This window comes from Suricata suricatta, chromosome 11 (genome assembly GCF_006229205.1).
Source record: "Suricata suricatta isolate VVHF042 chromosome 11, meerkat_22Aug2017_6uvM2_HiC, whole genome shotgun sequence".
Classification (NCBI taxonomy): Eukaryota; Metazoa; Chordata; class Mammalia; order Carnivora; family Herpestidae; genus Suricata; species Suricata suricatta.
Window position 1 is genome coordinate 108,290,680 of NC_043710.1, and position 17,797 is coordinate 108,308,476.

The window sequence follows — 17,797 nt, forward strand, 5'->3', positions numbered from 1 at the left end:
GGCCCGCCCACCAGGCCCGCTCCGCCCACCAGGCCCGCCCGGGCCCACAGCGTTGTGGGTCGCAGTGTTTCTCCGGCAGGCACTTCAGTTGGAGGGGCTCCTGACTATAAATTCCTCACCAAAGACTCCACTTCCCCTCAGCCGGGGGGAATACAAACAGGATGATTTCCACAAGCCGCGTTTATTTAGGGGTGATTTACCAAAAGGACCATTTGGGTGGGGTTTTATTTCTGTGATTCTTCTCAGTAAGCTGTCCACAAAGACCAGCATCCAAGCGGAGGGCCGGATGAGGCTGCTGCAGCCGCCCGGCCAGGGTCCCCAGGGCCTGGGTCCCGCTCCGGAAGGACCACATCCAGGCTTCTCCCCGTCGGGCCCTGTTTCCCCCCCAGCTGTCCCGTCTTGCTGCCAAGTTCTGAACCCTCCTTCTTCAGCCTTTTGACCAATGAGGCAGAAAACCAGCTGGGTGGGGCAGTGGCCCGGAAGGACCAGGACAGTGAGTGGCTCAGGACACACAGAGGAAAAGAGTCTCTGTCCCTGCGAAGGACAAATGGACCGAGTTCTCCTTTCTTCTAGAAGGCTTGCTTTGGTGCCGGAACTCCCCCCGCGGACCTCTCTCCAGGCAGGCTGTCCGGGGCTGACCTCAGAGAAGGCCACACCGGGTGCTGGGGGGAAGGCGGGCGAGACACAGACACATGCGTAAGAATTTTCCTCCTACAAGTCAGCATCCACTGGGCTCCTCCCAGCAACTGGCCTACAAGTCAGCATCCACTGGGCTCCTCCCAGCAACTGGCCGAGTTCTGAATTTCACAAGCCCTAAGCCCTTGGATCCTCACCACCTGGGAGGGACGTAGTCTATTGTTTTAAGGATGAGGTGGCGGAGGCTCAGAGAGGCGAAGTGGCCTGCCAGACCACCTAGCTTCTGAAAGACAGAGCCGGGATCTGGACTCGGGCCTGCCCGGCTTCAGAGCTCCGGCTGTCAATCACAGTGCCACACGGCCGGGAAAGGGGACACGGCATGGCGCCCCCCTCGCTGAGATGGCTGTGATCAATTCAACAGCAGCAACGGCAAAACGTGCCGGTTTCCTGTCACCCCTGCTCCCTGACCAACGTCCCCTCTACACCCGAGGCTTCAAAACTACAGCCCGCGGGCCAAACTCCATCCAGGGGCTTACTGAACTTGGCACACGGTCTTTAAAATAACTTGACAGGGGCACCTGGGGGGCTCAGTCGGTGGAGCGTCTGACTTCAGCTCAGGTCATGATCTCACGGTTCGTGGGTTTGAGCCCCAAGTCAGCTCAGAGCCCCATTCTCTCTCTCTCTCTCTCTCTCTCTCTCTCTCTCTCTCTCTCTCAAATAAATGAACATTAAAAAAATTTTTTAAATAAGATACTTTGACCAGCCCCTCAAGGCCTTCGAGTTCTGTGGCTTTGGCTCTCACCCCACTTGTTTATCTGGTTCTGTTTTGGGAGGACCGAAGTGCCGTCTTCCACGGCTCCAGTCCAGGTGGCTGCACTGAACACGGGGAAGGTAGACCTCCGAGTTCCTGCAAATAGTGTCACCCAGGCGGTGACGCGCTCAGCAGCCCCAGCAGGGCCGGCAGCGTCGCTCGGCAGTAGCAGGAGGAGGACGGGGGTAAACGTGACCACACGCAACGTCAGAGCTGAGCTCCCGTCTCTCTCGGTGGAACCGGGCCGGGCCCTGAGCTCACACTTCCTTGGCAGCATCTCTCTCTGCTGCCATCATCCGGAGTCAGTGCCGGCGTGACGGGAACTGACACAGACCGTCCCTCCCCCAGCGGCAGAGGCGGCCTGCCTGGGCCCAGCAGAGCGCTGCCCCTTTCGTGGCCGGCGTGCCTACAGTTAGCCCACGGCGAGCTCACCCCTCCGGGCCTGACTCCGACACCCTGTGCACGCCAGGGGCCCTTCCTACGTGCTGGGCTTCCCTGGGGCGCGGAGGAAGGGGCCAGAAGGGATCCGAGTCCACAGTGTGACACGGAATGCAGCACGCAGCCTTCCTGGCAATCAGATGATGTCTGAACATCACAGGTCACGGACTTTAAAAATTTAACAATTTAAAATGTAAGACTTGATCTTGGCACAGGTCATGATCTCATGGCTCGTGAGTCTGGGCCCCGCATCTCCTCTCTGCTCCTCCCCCACTTGCTCCCTTTCTCTCTCTCTCTCTCTCCCTCTCTCTCTCTCTCCCTCCACCGCCACCCCGCCAAAATAAATAAACTTCTAAAGATGTTTAAAAAATTAAAAGACAAAGATGGGAGAAGTGGAAGGGGCTCTTGGACAGGGAGGAAGGCTGTGCCACACGTCTGCCCGAGGACCCGCGGCCCCTGCACTAGGCTGTGTTTAGCCTCCCGTGAGGCAGAGGTGCGTCTTCTCACCAGAGACCCACCGCCGTTGGCCCGGTGGCCTTACTAGTGGAGACCGGGCACAACGGCAAGACTGGGGTCGCCCTTCTACCCAGCGGGGCCTCAGCGTCTCAGATGTCCCTACCACCTAGAAAATTCCCTGCCCTCAGCAGAGTGACCTCCCGGGTGGCCTGGCCGTGCCCGCCGCCGAGGAGTCCGCCATGCCCTCGCCCGGCCGCCCCCACGCCCGGCCGCCCCGCCCTCACCATGGTCACGTAGGTGGCGTCGGCCCTAGCACTTGTGTCCTCTTCCTCCGTCAGCTCCCGCGAGGTTATCGAGGAGTAAACGTGTTTCTAGAGGGGGCGGAAATGGTGTAAATGTTCCTAAAAAATCAGCAAATGTTATTTGCCAGAGAAAAAGGCCATCTACTACTGTGCACAGGGCATCGACACCAGAGGGTTATCGAGAGCTAGAAAATCGTCGATAATGATAACGCAGTCCCCAGTCTTCCCAAAATTAAAAATGGGCTAGTCAGCAAAGAGCACTATCTTAAGAACCACATTCTTTGCTTCCAAAGATAAACATCTTCGGATGGCCCTCCGGGACCAGCCGGGAAGCCTGGTCCTGCCGGATTGCTGGTCCTGGGCTTATCGCCTTGTAGTCAGAGGCGTGGCAGACGGCACGGAGCAGCAGCCAATGGGTCATCTCTGACAGGTGTGTGTGGCAGGGACAGCCAGCCCTCCCTGACCCTCCATCTGTGCGGTGGGGGGTCCTACTCCTGTCACTCTCTGGGAAGGCGATGTCATCTAGTGACAAATCCCTGGGCTTCTGGAGGCCCCTGTTGTGACAGAATCCTACTCTTGGGTCATTAACAGGACAAAAGAAGGAAAAGCAAATATTCAAAGAGGCGTTTTTAGAGGAAGGAAGGAAGGAAGGAAGGGGGAGGGAGGGAGGGAGGGAGGAAGGAAGGAAGGAAGGAAGGGGGAGGGAGAAATGTGTGCAGGAGAGAAGGGAGGAGTGGATGGGGAGGGAGAGGGGAACAGAGTAATGGAGAGGGATGGAGGAAAGAAGGAAGGAATAAGGAAGGGAGGGAGGGGAAGGAAGGGAGAACATAGAAAGGGAGGGGGGAAGGGAGAAGGGAAGGAGGCAGAAGAAAGGAAAGGAAAGAAAGTTCGAGGAAATGACTTCACTTCTCAGTCGCTAACAGGAATTACTTGTAGCTCCACTGCAAACTCATATGGAGGAAGAGCCTCTTGCTCCTCCACCGAAGGCCCTGGATAGCCCGTCGGAACCTCTGGGTCCGGAGCACAGCACGATCCTCCCGCGTGGCTGCAGCGTGGCCGCCGTGGACCAGGGAGCTGTTGCGGACCGCGGGTTCCCTGAACTTACAGCGGGACGGAGGTGCTTGTCCGCAGCCTCATCTTACTGGTGGGAAGACCGTGGCTCAGGGAGGAGGCAGAGCTGGGCTTGAACGGGGATCTTCTGACTCAAAGTCCAGTGCTCCTTCGGCCAGCCCTACGGGGCCCCACAGTCCCAGCCCACTTGCACGTAGGGCCTCCCTGAGCCCCTGCCCCTCGCCCAGCACGGCCAGCAAGCTGAGACACGCCACCACCGGGTGAGGCAGTTCAGAGAGGGACTGACACCCCTGGGTGCTGGAGCCCAGCTCCCCCTGCCCTGGGCGCGGCGGCAGAGCCTTCCCTTACCTCCGGGTCCGCCTTCTGTGTGTTCTCCAGGCTTTTCACCAGGCCTGTGGATGCCCCTGAGCTGCAAGACACGAGGGTCAAGGGAGTCACCTGGCCGGCCTGCATGTTCCAGAACGCGGGCACAGCGAGTGCCCCCAGAGCTCTGTGAGGGGGCGGCTCGGAGCAGGAGGGACTGGCGGGCACCGCCCGGCTCGCCTCGCCTCCCTGGTGACCGCAGGGAGGGATTCTGGAGATAGTCGGGCTCAACAGCAGCTCCGACTTCCCTCTTGCCAGCATCTCTGCCCACAGGCTCTGGAGTCTCGCCTAACCGAGGATGGGGGAGCAGTGGCTGAACCGGCAGGGGCGGCAGGAGCTGGGCACACGGCTCCGAGGCTTCCTGGGCCCCCGAAGGGTGGGGGAGGCCCTGCGAGGCCAGCTCTGGCCTTTGATCTCTTGACCATCTGCCCTCTGCACCTGCCACTGAATACACTTCCTTTTGTTCTGGTCTGGCCTAGGGAAGAGCTAAAAAAAAATCAGGGTTGAAGCTAGGAAAGAATCCAGATTTTTCCTTCTCTTTACGTGGAGAAAATATTTTTCTCTTATTATCTGATTATAAAGCTGTGGGTTCTCATCGTAAAATAATCCAAACAATAAAGAAACGGAGTGGGAAGCCTGGGTGGCTCGGTCCGCTGAACATCCATCTTTTGATTTTGGTCATGACCTCGGGCTTCGGGAGTTCGAGCCCTGAGTCAGGCTCTGTGCTAACAGCACACGCTGCTTGGGACTCTCTCTCTCTCTCTCTCTGCTCCCCCCCACCCCGCCACATATGCTCTCTCTCAAAATAAATAAATAACACATTTTAAGAAACAAGAAAAACTTAGAGACTTGGGAATTGACGTTGCAGTAAGCCTCCGAGCCTCACGGCCCCCTTCTCTTTTCTCCCAAACAGCGCGGCAAACACGTGCGGATTATCCTTCCGAACGTTCTCAGTCCTGGCCTACGTGCACCGCACAGCATGTGTTTACTGTATGTACTTTTCTTTCTTGTAAAGAGGAGATCATATCGGATGTTCTGTGCTCCTGCTCCGGGCCGTCTTTCCGGGGTTTACACTCGGGCTCGGGCCGCAGGTCCCGAACGGAACCTTGGTGCGGTGAGTCGTTACCTCTGACGGCGCCGAGGACTCCGCGTCCAGCGATCGGCCCTCCACAACCATGTCTACAAATCTCAGCACAGCAGTCGGATCACGGGATAAGCTAGCAGGCACGGAAGTGCTGATCTCATTTTGTTGGAAACGGAGGCCCAGAGCGGGCAGGCGAGTTGACACGGTTGGCCAACTCTGGGCTCAGTGCCACGCGCATGCCCGGAGCAAACGCCCTCGGAGCGGCCAGCCAAGTTCAGACTGAGCGAGAGGCCCCGGGGAGGGGGAGCGGAGGCGGAGACCGGACGGCCCAGGCACTTCGCGTGGAACCCGTGCTTTTCGGGGGAAGGGGACTCAGAAGCCGGCACTGCTGACTGGGGGCCCCTGCCCGTTGGCAGTGGTTCAGCAAGAGAGCCAACCCGCCCCAGTGATAGATTTCGTCACCGACGCTCGGCCAGACGGAGGCCCGGGCCTGCCAGCAGCCCCCGAGACGCTGCTGCCAGCTCAGCGCACCGAGCCCGAGCGCCTGCGTGACGTGCACATTGTGGATGATCCAAAACCCACTTCCCTCAGGCACTGAGCGGCACAGTTATAGATCTTGCAAAAGGTTTATACTCTTAACGATGCTCTCGTGAGGCCACCATTTACAGAGGAGCTGATGATCCTTGTGAACTACCGGAGTGAGTGAAGAGGGCCTGGGGACACACGTTGAGCAGGGCGTGGGGTCCCCACCTAGACGACATCTAATGTGACACCCACAGACGGTTCTGCTTTAAAGTCACCCCCTTCCGTGGAAACGGCACTGGTAGGGCCCTGTCCCAGCCCAGCGTGTACCTCTTACTCCTGTGGGTCCTCTTCACGATCAGAATCAGAACAGGGAGCAGCAGGACAGTGCCGCAGACTATCCCCACGATGGTCACCAGCTGGTTCCCGCCCAGGAGCTCGGGCCTGAGGGCTGCTGGGGTCACTGACACTTGGGAAAGGAGAAAGGCAATGAGAGGGTCTCAGTGTTTCAGCGAAAGAGCTGAGGGCCCCGCGGGTTCTAACCGAGTAGCAACCGAGTCAGGGAGCTGGGGGGGGAAGCCAGCCCCCACACCGTGTTGGAACCCTGGGACGCCCGCTGTGCCCATCAGATGAGACCCAAGCCCGGCTCCCCGGCTCCCCCCTACAGTCCAGATCACGGTGGGCCAGAGAAGGGACGGCCCCTTACCTACGGCAGACCTCCCTTTCACACTAACAAGCTACCTTAAAATAAAGTAGCAGATGTTTTAGAGGCTGTAGATCTTTCTATGAGGAAGTAGTTGGTTTCCAAAATCCCCGGCCTCATAGTCCGAATCCCAAGTGAGGCCTTCTGGGCCACTCCTATCCATACATTACCCTTCACCCACTTCCTCATTCTTCTCTAACCACACGCAAGGACACCTCCTGGGCGCCCGGCATCGCCAGGCACGGCAGCTACAGACAGCGCCTGGTCCCCAGCCTCAGGGAGAGAGACAAACACGTCGAGAGAGCACCGCAGACCGCCCTCGGTGCCGCGGTGCAAGTCCACACGGGACACGGGAGGGCACAGAGGAGTCGGGCCCCAGGTCTACGGGAGACAGATGAGCACTTCCCAACAAAAGTTTTAAAGTCTAACACTCGTAAGGAAACACCCACTGTGCTGGGCAGACAACACGGGAAAGGACGGGGCAGGGGGGGCGGGGGGCACGCCAAACATGAAGTCTGGAGGGCCCACAGGATGGTGCATTCGGGAACTGGGAAGAGCTCAGCGTCTGGTTCAAGGTTGCATCTGCGGGCACAGTGGAGAATTCGGCTGCGTAGATAACGGAGTCTCAGTCAAGAAAGGCCTGGACTGTCCCAGCCAGGAGTCTGGCTGCTTCTCGGGAGACAGTGGAGAAACCAGTGCAAGGTCACAAGCGCTGGGCAGACCGTGGAGATCTGCGGTTTGGAGGAAGGCGCGGGAAGGATGAGCGCAGGGCCCAGCATGAGGCAGACTCACGTCAGAGGCCCAAGGCCGAGCCGGGGGGCGGGGGGGGGGGGGGCCCAGGCGGCCCGGAAACAAGGCAGACTCAGAACCAGCAGTGGGTGCGACAGCGTTGTTGACCTGCTAGACCAGAGGTCACGGGAAAGGGAGGAATCAGGCACAACCCCGGGCGCCCGGCTAGGTGGCTGTGCAGACGGTGGCGGTGTCAACTCAGGCCGACGAGGTGAGCCGGGGCGTGTGCAGGGGCAGGTGTGGGTGCGGTGCGTCTGGGGACCTTGTGGAGTATCTGGCTAGAACCTGGATGCAAAGGAAGGAGGGAGGGGAGGAGGGGGGAGGGGAGGAGGGAGCCCAGGGTAAAAGGCACTGACTCTAGAGAGAACACAGTGTCCGACACCACGCAGGGAAAGGTGGCGGAGGGCGGGCATGCGCGCCCCGGGGAAGGCGGCTAGCGGAGAGGCAGCAGCGGAGGCCGGGGCACAGCACACGAAGGACTTGATGGAGGCGAGACAGGAGACACCACGTGGTCAAGCTACGTGGGGGTCAAGAAATACATGACTGAATGTTCTGAAAACCACCGAGTTGTGCGCCGTAAACGGCGAGTTGTATGGCGTGTGAGCTGTATCTGTTTTAAGAAAACAAAAGATACAGGATGATCGATCGCTAAAGGAGATGAGGACAGAGGTGCGAGGAAGAGCCGAGCGTGCGCATGGGCTGGGAGCAGAAATGGGCAGAAAGCGTGAGGCTCCTGAGGGGGGCGAAGATGCCGCCTGAGCACAGGGGTCTGGACAAGCCGGTCGGGGGGCAGGCGGAGACAGGCCTGGGGCTGGGGGCTTGGATGGTGAGTGGGCTCCCACTGCCCGCGTGCAGCTTCTCCGGGAAGCAGAAAACAAAACTTCACATCTGCGAGGACGGGAAGAAACCATCCGCCCTGCCTCCCTCTGGGGCTGGAACTTTGCTGACTCTCCGGTCGGAGGGAAGCACCGAGGTGCGTCTGTCCTCACCCACCTCCCCGCCCCCGACCAACCGTGGCCGACCGCCAGCGCGGGGCTGCAGCCCACGGCGGTGTCCACAGGCCACATCCTGACTGCTGACCGTGTGCTGTGTAACTGTGCCCCCCGCTGACGGGCCGGTCTCAGCCCACGCGGCGGAGTCTTCGCTGTCCCGCAAGCCCCTGGCTTTAATGTACGGGGCTGTGGCCCAGACACAGAAACACCTCTACTTTGGGCCCTGGTCTCTTGCTCTGTTTCCTCTGTTCGCTGCTGTCTCTCACCCTCTCGCGGGGTCATCTTCCCGTCCGCTACGGAGCGCACGGCAGCCAAGTAAACCCGGACTTGGGACACGAACTGCAGTCCATCTCTGAGCTCCTGGCCCTATAGTCAGTATATCACCCTGCACATCACCCGGCAATGCGTGAGTTCTGGCAGAAGGCCGCGTTCACCGAACACGAGGGCCTTGAGCTTAGGAACCCACAGGCCCAGAACCAGAGTGAGGGAGGCTGGCAAGGTGCCCGGGGCTCCAAATGTCACCCTCACGGCCACCGAAGTCCAGGCTACAAGTACTTGTGAGAGGCCCCCTGGAATTCTGCACCCTAAGCGCCTCTCCAGCCTCCCCCAGTCCTGGCCACGCCTCCCATGGGGCCCCTCGTCCCTCCCCAACCGACGGTCGGATACTTCGGGGCTCTTCCTGGGTCACGTGCAGCACAGTGGTCTTCCTGAAGGTCAGGTCCCCCAGGCGGACGCTGCACGTGTAGCTGCCTCTGTCGGACTCCCGCACGCCTTGGAGCACGATAGACGCATCGCTGTGGGAAGTGTCCCCCACCAAGACGACACGGCTCTGGGAGGGGCGCGCGGGGGCACCGAGTCCGGAGGGATAACGGAACAGAACCTCTTCCTAGAAGGGAAAGGCGAACTGTGAGTCTGCAAGGACCACGGGAGGCGGGGCGTGGGCAAGGCTGAGTGGGGGCTCCCGGGACGCACAGGGCAGCCCAGCGTCCCCTGGGCAGAGAGGAAAGAGGAACGAGAGGCCTTCCCTCCCTGCATTTCCCCAGGAAAAGGAAGTCGGAGCGCACCTCCACCTCTCCCGGCAGTTCAGGTGGATTTCCAATAGGCACCTGAAACATCTAAACTCCAAAGTCTTTCCCCAAACCGGTTCCTTCCAGTCTGCCTCACGGGCAATGCCTTCTTCCAGACACTCGGGCTAAAAGGCTCAAAGTCCTCCTACTGAGCCCCTCGCTTCTTAAACTCACGCTGGAAATCGGGCAGCGGCTCCTGCCCCTCTGCCTTTATTAAGATCCACCCCAATCTGGCCACCCTGGTCCGAGCCCCTCTCCCTGACTCCCTGCGACTTCCTGTCTCCCCGCTTTCTCCCAACTAGCCTCTTCCCAGCAGATGAGCCCTTAGAAACAGAAGGTAAATCCTGTTACTCCTCTACTCAAACCCTCCAACGCCCGTTTCTGCTGAGAGCACAAGGCCCTCCATGATCTGCCCACTCCACTCTCCTCTCTGACGTTACTGCTACTGTTTCTTCCCTCCCCTGCCCCCTGTCACTTCATCACTTCACTCCAGCCACACTGGCCTCAGGGCCTTTGCACTTTCTGCTCCCTATGCCTGGGACATCCTTCCCTCCCAAAATACCCATTGTTCACTCCCTCACTTCAAATCTCTGCTCAAATGTCATCAGTTCGGTGAGGCCTCTTCTGACCACCAATGTATTTGTTCAAAGGTTTTGGGTGCCTGGGTGGCTCAGTCATTGAGCGTCTGACTCTCGGTTTTGGCTCAGGTCATGATCTCACGGTTTCATGGGTTCGAGCCCCACATCACGCTCTGTGCTGAGCCTGCTTAGGATTCTCTGTCTACCCCTCCCCCATTCACCCTGTCTCTGGCTCTCTCAAAAAATAAATAACCACCCCCCCAAATGTTTAAAGCTTTTAAGAAAAGGAAATGGGTATACAGATACGCACATGAACATGAAACCTGGCCTCTAAATTCTTATCTCTCATGTTTTGAATTCACAGCTCAAAAGGTCCACTCTCAACCTATTTTCTGTTGTGACTCACTTAGCGGTTGACATCTAGACACGTGACAAGTTCCCGAGGCGAGCCTGGGGCGGCACGTAGGTCCCCAAGGCCACCAGGAGGCCATACCCCCAGGCCTGCTCCGACGACACACGGGAATCGAGCGAGGGGGTACAAGCGACTTTAACAGAGAGGACTGGGAACGTGTCCTCACTTAGAAAAGATGCGTCTTATCCAAACGCTGCACCTTACTCTGCGTGAACGGTGCCCACTGGGCCGCCCCGCGCACAGCGGCGGGCACAGACGACCTCCGGTCTCGGGAACCGCACGCTCCCGGGAGCCGCTCCACACGCGGCCCCGGGACCCACTAACGCCAGCACCCGGAGAAGCCGGGAGGACGGCGGAGTTCCGTCCAGCCTGTCATGGGGCACAGAAGAACACTCAGGAAACCAGCCTGAGTGACAGTGAGAGTGCAGTGGCTCTCATGCCTAGAGCTCAGGGACAGGCCACAAGCGTCGCCCCCTCCCTCTCCCGCGGAGAGAAGGGGAGGAGGAAGGAAACCGGAGGGCAGAGGCCGCATCTCGCACACGCGCTTGCGTCACAAGCGGCCACACGTGCTTGACGGCCCTTCGAGCTGGAGGCCATCCTCTTCCTCGTCCTCATCTGCACCAGAGGACGGGCCAGCAGGAAGCTGCACCTGCCCGGAGCCGCGTGTCTGAGCGGGAGGCCCGGCCCTGACGAACGGCGAAGCCCAAGGCCTTGCCGCACGGCACCTGCTGCCCCAACTCCCCCTCCCCGCCCTGTCCCGACGCCGTGGCCCCGCGGCGCGCCCTCCTCCCTCACCTTGGCGTGCTCTCCCGATGAGAACGTCCAGTCCACCTTGGTCACGCGTTTCTCTCCCGTGCTCTGGAGAACACAGCCCAGCCGAGGCGAGTCACCCACGTGGGCCCTGAGCTCTGGGGACAACATGGTAACTCACGTCACACCCAAGGTAAAATCTACACAAGTCAAAGAGCTTCTAGAAAGAGGTCATGTTGAGCCGAAACATGCTCATCCCACAAAATCAATGTCATCACCGAATACTGCACACATTCAGTCTGCAGACGGGCCGACGATCCCGTGTGGACAGAGCACAGCCCACGGGGGAGGGAAGGCCCGTGGCCCCCGCACAACCTGACGGGCTCTTCACGCTGCAGTAAACGCGTTCTGATTCCCTTCCCTTCCCAGCTCCTTCCCCTCTTCCAGAATTTCTCTGAGTCCCAACTCTACTTCAAGGTTTTGCTACAGAAAGTACAGAAAGCCTCGAAGCCCCCTCTTTCCGTTCACCGACTTCGAAGCCCACATCTGCTGAACACAAACAGGAAGTGGGGGTTATATAATTCTCCGGGTAACCCACCGGCTCTGAGCTGAAAAACTGAGTCACGGGTGACTCTTTTCCATTTATTTTACTCTTTTCACGAGATGTCTTAGGGCTTGCTAGGACAGCTCTGGCGGCCGGACAGGTCACAGGACTGCGTGCTGATGAGGCCGAGACAACAGACAGCTTTTCTCTCGGCTCGTCTTTCCGGTGTATTCCCTGCCCCCACTTCCACCGAGACCCCTCCCTGCTTCGGGCCGCCCAGCGCAGACTTCTCCTTCTGCTTTTCTGTACAACCAGTTGACGCCATCATTTGTTTACTGAATAAGTCATTTCAAAGGGCCTCTGACAAAAAAAATTAGCAAAAGGTCTCTAGTTTTTCAGTAACGTGCTACACAGATCAACCACAAAGTCAGTCAAGAAATGAAAGGCAGGATGGTGTTTGGGGAGACACAAGCCTACGTCTTAACGGACAGAATTCCTTCAAAACAGCATTAAGCAACGCTCATGCCGGAGCAAAGAGCGCACAAGCCGACCTCTTCCTCCGAACTGTCTCTCCGGGAGAACATGAACTTGCTGCCTGGCAGGAGAGACGCACAGTAGGAGGAAAGCAAAAGAAAATATTATGAACTTGAAACTCCATGGAAGGAATCATTTTGAAAATAATAAAAATTCATTCCAAAGAATACGAGTAGGGAGGGAACGTCCCCCTAAATCCAACAGCACATTAAGAGCTGAACTCTACCTTTTTAAGTTTATTTATTTATTCTGAGAGAGAGAGAGATTGCAAGCGAGTGGGGGCAGAGGGACAGAGAGGAAGGGGGAGAGACAGACAGACAGAATCCCAAGCAGGCTCCGCACTGCTGCGAGGAGTCTGATGTGGCGCTCAAACTCATACCGTGAGATCACAGCCTGAACCGAAGTTGGACACTTAACCAACTGAACTCTATTTTTTTTTAATGTTTATTTATTTTTTTGAGAGACAGAGACAGAGCCTGAGCAGAGGAGGGGCAGAGCAGCCACAAGTCCAAATGGGGCTCCAGGCTCCTAGCTGTCAGCAGAGAGCCCAACGGGGCACTCAAACCCACAAACCCTAGGATGGGGACCTGAGCCCAACTCAGAGAGTGAAGTGTCTCGGCCACCCCAGCACCTCTCAACTCTCAGAAATTAATGGGAAGCCTTCCTGCCTAACCCTGGGCCTCACTTAGAATTATGATAGAAAACAACAGGATTCTGTAGGCAGAAAGGGAAAGATTAGGCCCTGCGGTCTCTGGGTGGGGAACAGACACATTTTGGAACACTGCTGGGAGTGTCTGAGCACAGCAAAACCCCCTCCGGTGTGAGGTTCCTCTTAAGAATGTGACAGACACCACCCACTTCCCCTCAGGTTCCCCTAAAGAACTTGACTTTAGACCTAACTAAAAATTAGTAGTACACCATAAAACCTAAGAGCCACGAGGAACTGTATGGCCTTGGACCACCCCTCATACAATGGAAATGAGATGGAACTCTATTTTTAAAATGCAGTAATACTGACGCATTCTGCACCAGGCACCTGCCAGACGCCGTGTATGCAGCACGTCAGCTAGTCATATTTTGAGATACGCGCTATTATTCACCCATTTTTCAGAGGAAGAAGGTGAACGAGCCCAAAGGCACAGGCCCCAGGCCTGCGTGAAGACACGCGCAAGGGCTCACCGACTGTGCCCCTCACGCAAGTGGAAGGGCGGCTGGTTCAGTTAATATTATTTTTATTTGCAAGAATATTGTCTATGAGATTTAAATTTTTCTTACATTTATGTATTTTTCAGAGACAGAGACAGAGCACAAGTGGGGGAGGGGCAGAGGGAAGGGGAGACACAGAATCTGAAGCAGCTCCAGGCTCGGAGCTGTCCATGCAGAGCCCGACGTGGGGCTCGAACCCACAAACCGTGAGATCATGACTGGAGCCAAAGTCGGACGCTCAACTGACTGAGCCGCCCAGGGACAACTTTCCAGGGGCCACCACGCAAATCTGCAGGACTTGGCTCTACGCCCTTTCTGGCCACAAGGAAACATAAATGCAGGCGGCTGTGCTGGCTCCGGGGTAACATCTGACAAACCCTAAGACCGTTCTGGCCGGTTCCATGGATTGTCCAGCTCTGAAATTGGCTCCTTCGGGTTCGTGCCCTCGGCATCTATTCGAAGAGGGAAAAGGCTCCTATTTCATAGGCCATACTTGCGTGGACGAGCGTTTGGGCATGGCCCCAGGGGACAAGGCAGAAAGGAGTAGCCTGAAGATGATCCTCAGGGAAACAGTGGATTGATTTCCTTTCTGGAGAACTACAGTTTTGAAATCACAAGAAAAATGTCAGCTGGAAGAAAGTCGGGGGGCACCTGGGGGGCTCAGTCAGTTACGTGTCTGACTCTTGATTTCAGCTCAGGTCACGGTCTCATGGTTTGTGAGATCGAGCCCTGCATCTAACCAGCTCTGCGCTGTTAGCTTGGGATTCTCTCTCCCCCGCCTCTCCCTCAAAATAAATAAATTTTGAAACAAAAAAGAGAAAAAAAGTAGGGAAATTTAGGAGAGAGGCCAGAGGCCACCTTTATGAGTCCTTCCACAACTCCATGTTTTAGAACCTGGATTCCAAATGGAGGATGCTAATTCAAGAACTTCATCCATTTGACAAATGCTTGCCGACAGCTCACTCTGTGCCAGGCATGGTGTCCAGGGCCGGCCGGCCGACAAAGAATACAGACCCACGCAAACAGGGAAGACACAGCGCACAGGTGCGATGGGCAGCACCAGAGGCGCACGGCGACCTGGCCAGCAGGGGTGAGAGGAGGCCCAGGTTCCAGCCTTCCTGTGACCGGAGCTGCCCGCTCCACACACGCTCTGAGAGAACGCGTCTCGTTCTCGGGTTTCCGAGAACTTCTCTAAGGCAGAATTCTTCCTTCACACAGACTCTTCTCTGGCAGCCCCGTGAATAAAGCAGGGGCAAGATCAAGGACTTGGAGGCAGTGGAAGTGGAGGCCTGAGGTCCTACCTGACCGGATCCTCTATTAACCCCCGCCCTGCTCTCCGCCTCCGTAGAGGCCACCGGGTCCCGCGGACTTTCCGGTTCTACACCGCAGTGTGAACACCACCCATCTACTGGAACCGTGCCCGCCACTTACAAACAGAAAGACGAAGCCCAGAGAAGACAGAGACCCTGTCATTTCTTTTCTGTCCCCCAGAACACTTACCAGAGGAACCTACGAAACAGGGACATGGCTCACTGAGCGGAAGTGACGGGAAGCACGAGGACAGGGTAACAGGCATAGGGACCCCGACCTCAGAGGCTCCAGGGTTCAAGTACTAGACACACCATTTAATAAACATGCGACCTCAGGCCAGTCCCGTCTACGCCTCCCTGAGCCTCAAGTTACTCCGTCTGTAAAACGAAAAGACCAACACTGCCCACACAGTGTTTTCATGACGATGGAACACAGCAAGGTAATAACAACCACTCTCCACCACCAGTGACTGTGGATTCACGCTGTGGGAAGTACCCAGACCAGAGGCAGGCGTCGGTTCCACAGCCCGTTCCCTTCCCTCTTCGCGCATCAAGCCCCCCGCCCCTTCGCCCTTCTCCAAGCAAGCGCTCGCGTACCTGTGGTGGCCTCTGGCAGGACGTGCAGCAGCACGGCTTTCTTGAACACCAGGCTCTCCATTTCAAACCGGATCTCACAAGTATAGGTTCCCTGGTCGGCCTCTTCCACATTTTGGAGCAGGAGAGAGCCATCATTGCGTGAGATGTCTCCCACCAAGCACACGCGATTCTGGAAGCGCCCCACAGGCACGCTGAGGTTGGCATAATAGTACAGCACGTAATAATCCTGGAGGGCCGCACAAGGTTGGAGAAAAATCTAAGTCACTGGCACCAGACCTAGGGGTCTGGATCCGAAAGACCCTGTTCCGTGGAGGCAGCGGCATCACCACCACCACCACCACCACCATCACCGTCATCACCACCATCATCACCGTCACCACCACCACCCCCCCACCACCCCCACCACCATCACCACCGTCACCACCGTCACCACCACCATCATCACCGTTACCACCATCATCACCACCACCCCCGCCACCACCACCATCATCAATGTCACCACCACCACCACCACCACCACCACCATCACCACCATCACCACCATCACCACCATCACCACCACCATCGTCACCATCACCTTCATCACCACCATCACCGTCATCACCACCATCATCACCATCACCACCACCACCACTACCATCACCTTCATCACCACCATCACCGTCACCACCGTCACCACCATCACCGTCATCACCACCATAATCACCGTCACCACCGTCACCTTCATCACCACCATCACCATCATCACCATCACCATCACCGTCACCACCGTCACCACCATCATCACCGTTACCACCATCATCACCACCACCCCCACCACCACCACCATCATCAATGTCACCACCACCACCACCCCCACCACCACCATCACCACCGTCACCACCGTCACCACCACCATCATCACCGTCACCATTGTCACCATCACCACCATCACCACCATCACCTTCATCACCACCATCACCACCGTCACCACCACCGTCACCACCGTCACCACCATCATCACCACCACCACCATCACCTTTGCTGTTGTCCTCAGCCTTGTGATTAAACAGTACTTGGTACCCAGGTAATAATAATAACGTGCCAGGTAATCCTCTAACTTGAGCCAGGCCCTGTGCCTTATTTCACAGGAGGACAAATGGTGAACCGTGGTCCACACAAGTTCATTTCTCACAGTCTGAGGTAAAATGTACCATCCACTCTGAAGGTCACTCTGGGGACTCAAACTCACGACTTTTGAAAACCCTCTCTCATCTCCAGGCTGTTTTCGGCTACAGCCCCTGGATCCAATGGCACTCAGCCTTGAGGCAGTCCCCCAGCCTGGCAGTGGTGACGCCCCCGGAGCGTCGGCCATCACTCCCCAAGTCCCACCGCCTCCAGGCAGCACGTCATACCGCTTGAGAAGGAGTCATCACGGACTGGCCTGCAGGCCGGGAAGGGGAGCCCTGGGAAATTCTTATTTCTACTTACACCATCGGCCTATCCCTCTCATAATAAAAAACACTAATAAAATTTGAGTGAGAAAAGTCTCATAGGAACAACATGCCATGAGCTACGTAAAGAATATTTCCTTCGTGCACCTCCGGACCCTACCGTTAGGGACACGTTACTTGGGACGTATTTCACGAATGATCCTGAGATGCGAGCATCTCTACAGAATCTCCGATGAGGTGTGTTCACCGTTTCCCACTCCAAAGAGCTCCATGAAAGACCCCCTTGGCCATGCTCCATCGGCTAATCCAACGCTTGAAGCAGTCATGAAGGAGAAAGAGATGATTCTCCGACACATCAATGGGGCACGCAACCCTGAAAGAATCTGGTCCTCTCCCCCCAAAAAACGATTACTGTGACATCATCCTTACGCCTCTTCTGTCTAGACCACACCCCCACTCTTCTCAGTCCTCCCGACCAGCTAAACTACTCTAGAAAGGGCAGACGTCAAGAAAAGAAACAGAAAGAACTTTATGGACATGTCTTCCATTACCTCTCAATGACCCAAAAGGTAAGCACGACCATTATGATCATGACCTTCGTCTTCACAGAAGAGGAGGCTGAGTTCAGCGAGGTTGAGTAACTCGCCGAGCTGATTGCACAGCCGAGGGGCCGGGCTAGGAGGAGCCCCGTTCCGCCCGGCTTCGGGGCCAGGCCCTCACCACACCACCTCACGGCACCTGCTGGCCTGATTCTGCCTCTGCCCGCGCGGTCCCGACACCACGGGCCAAGGGCTTCCGCTGGCCAGTTGCATTTACGCCTTGTTACCTTGGCGTGCTCTCCTGTTGAGAACATCCAGTCCACCTTGGTCACACGTTTCTCTTCTGCGCTCTTGAAAACACATCCCATCAGGGCTGAATCACCCACATGCACTGCTAGCTCGAGGGAGGAAGCAATCGGGTCATCCAGGCCCAGGGAATAATCTAGAGGAGTCAAAGGCAAAAGGAGACATCATTTAAACTAATACCCTCATGCACAAAAATCAGTATTAATCAGTAAGTACTACACATCTTCCCTCCCCAGATGACCCGACACAAAGTACTCAGAGGCCCCACACCCAAGCCAGCAAGGCCTCCCAAGGGTAAGAGAAATGCCCTCTAGTCAACTTGGAGGCGTTCTGGAATCTTTTTATTGCAAAAGT

The 17,797-nt window shown here is 57.0% G+C and overlaps 1 protein-coding gene across 11 annotated transcripts in view; it reads right to left on the minus strand.

Annotated features, from left to right (window-relative positions):
* Positions 1-162: 162 nt before the first annotated feature.
* The window catches only part of LOC115306702 (myelin protein zero-like protein 3), a 47,977-nt gene continuing 30,342 nt past the window's right edge, over positions 163-17,797 (minus strand). For all 11 annotated transcript variants that reach the window (XM_029957230.1, XM_029957235.1, XM_029957236.1 and 8 more), the window contains 8 exons: positions 17,425-17,579; positions 15,166-15,391; positions 11,020-11,132; positions 8,834-9,053; positions 6,014-6,152; positions 4,063-4,123; positions 2,626-2,712; positions 163-662 (listed from right to left, as the gene is read on the minus strand). In XM_029957230.1, the coding sequence (XP_029813090.1) occupies positions 570-662; positions 2,626-2,712; positions 4,063-4,123; positions 6,014-6,152; positions 8,834-9,053; positions 11,020-11,132; positions 15,166-15,391; positions 17,425-17,579 (1,094 nt within the window). In that variant the 3' untranslated portion in view covers positions 163-569. The remainder of the gene's footprint in view (positions 663-2,625; positions 2,713-4,062; positions 4,124-6,013; positions 6,153-8,833; positions 9,054-11,019; positions 11,133-15,165; positions 15,392-17,424; positions 17,580-17,797) is intronic.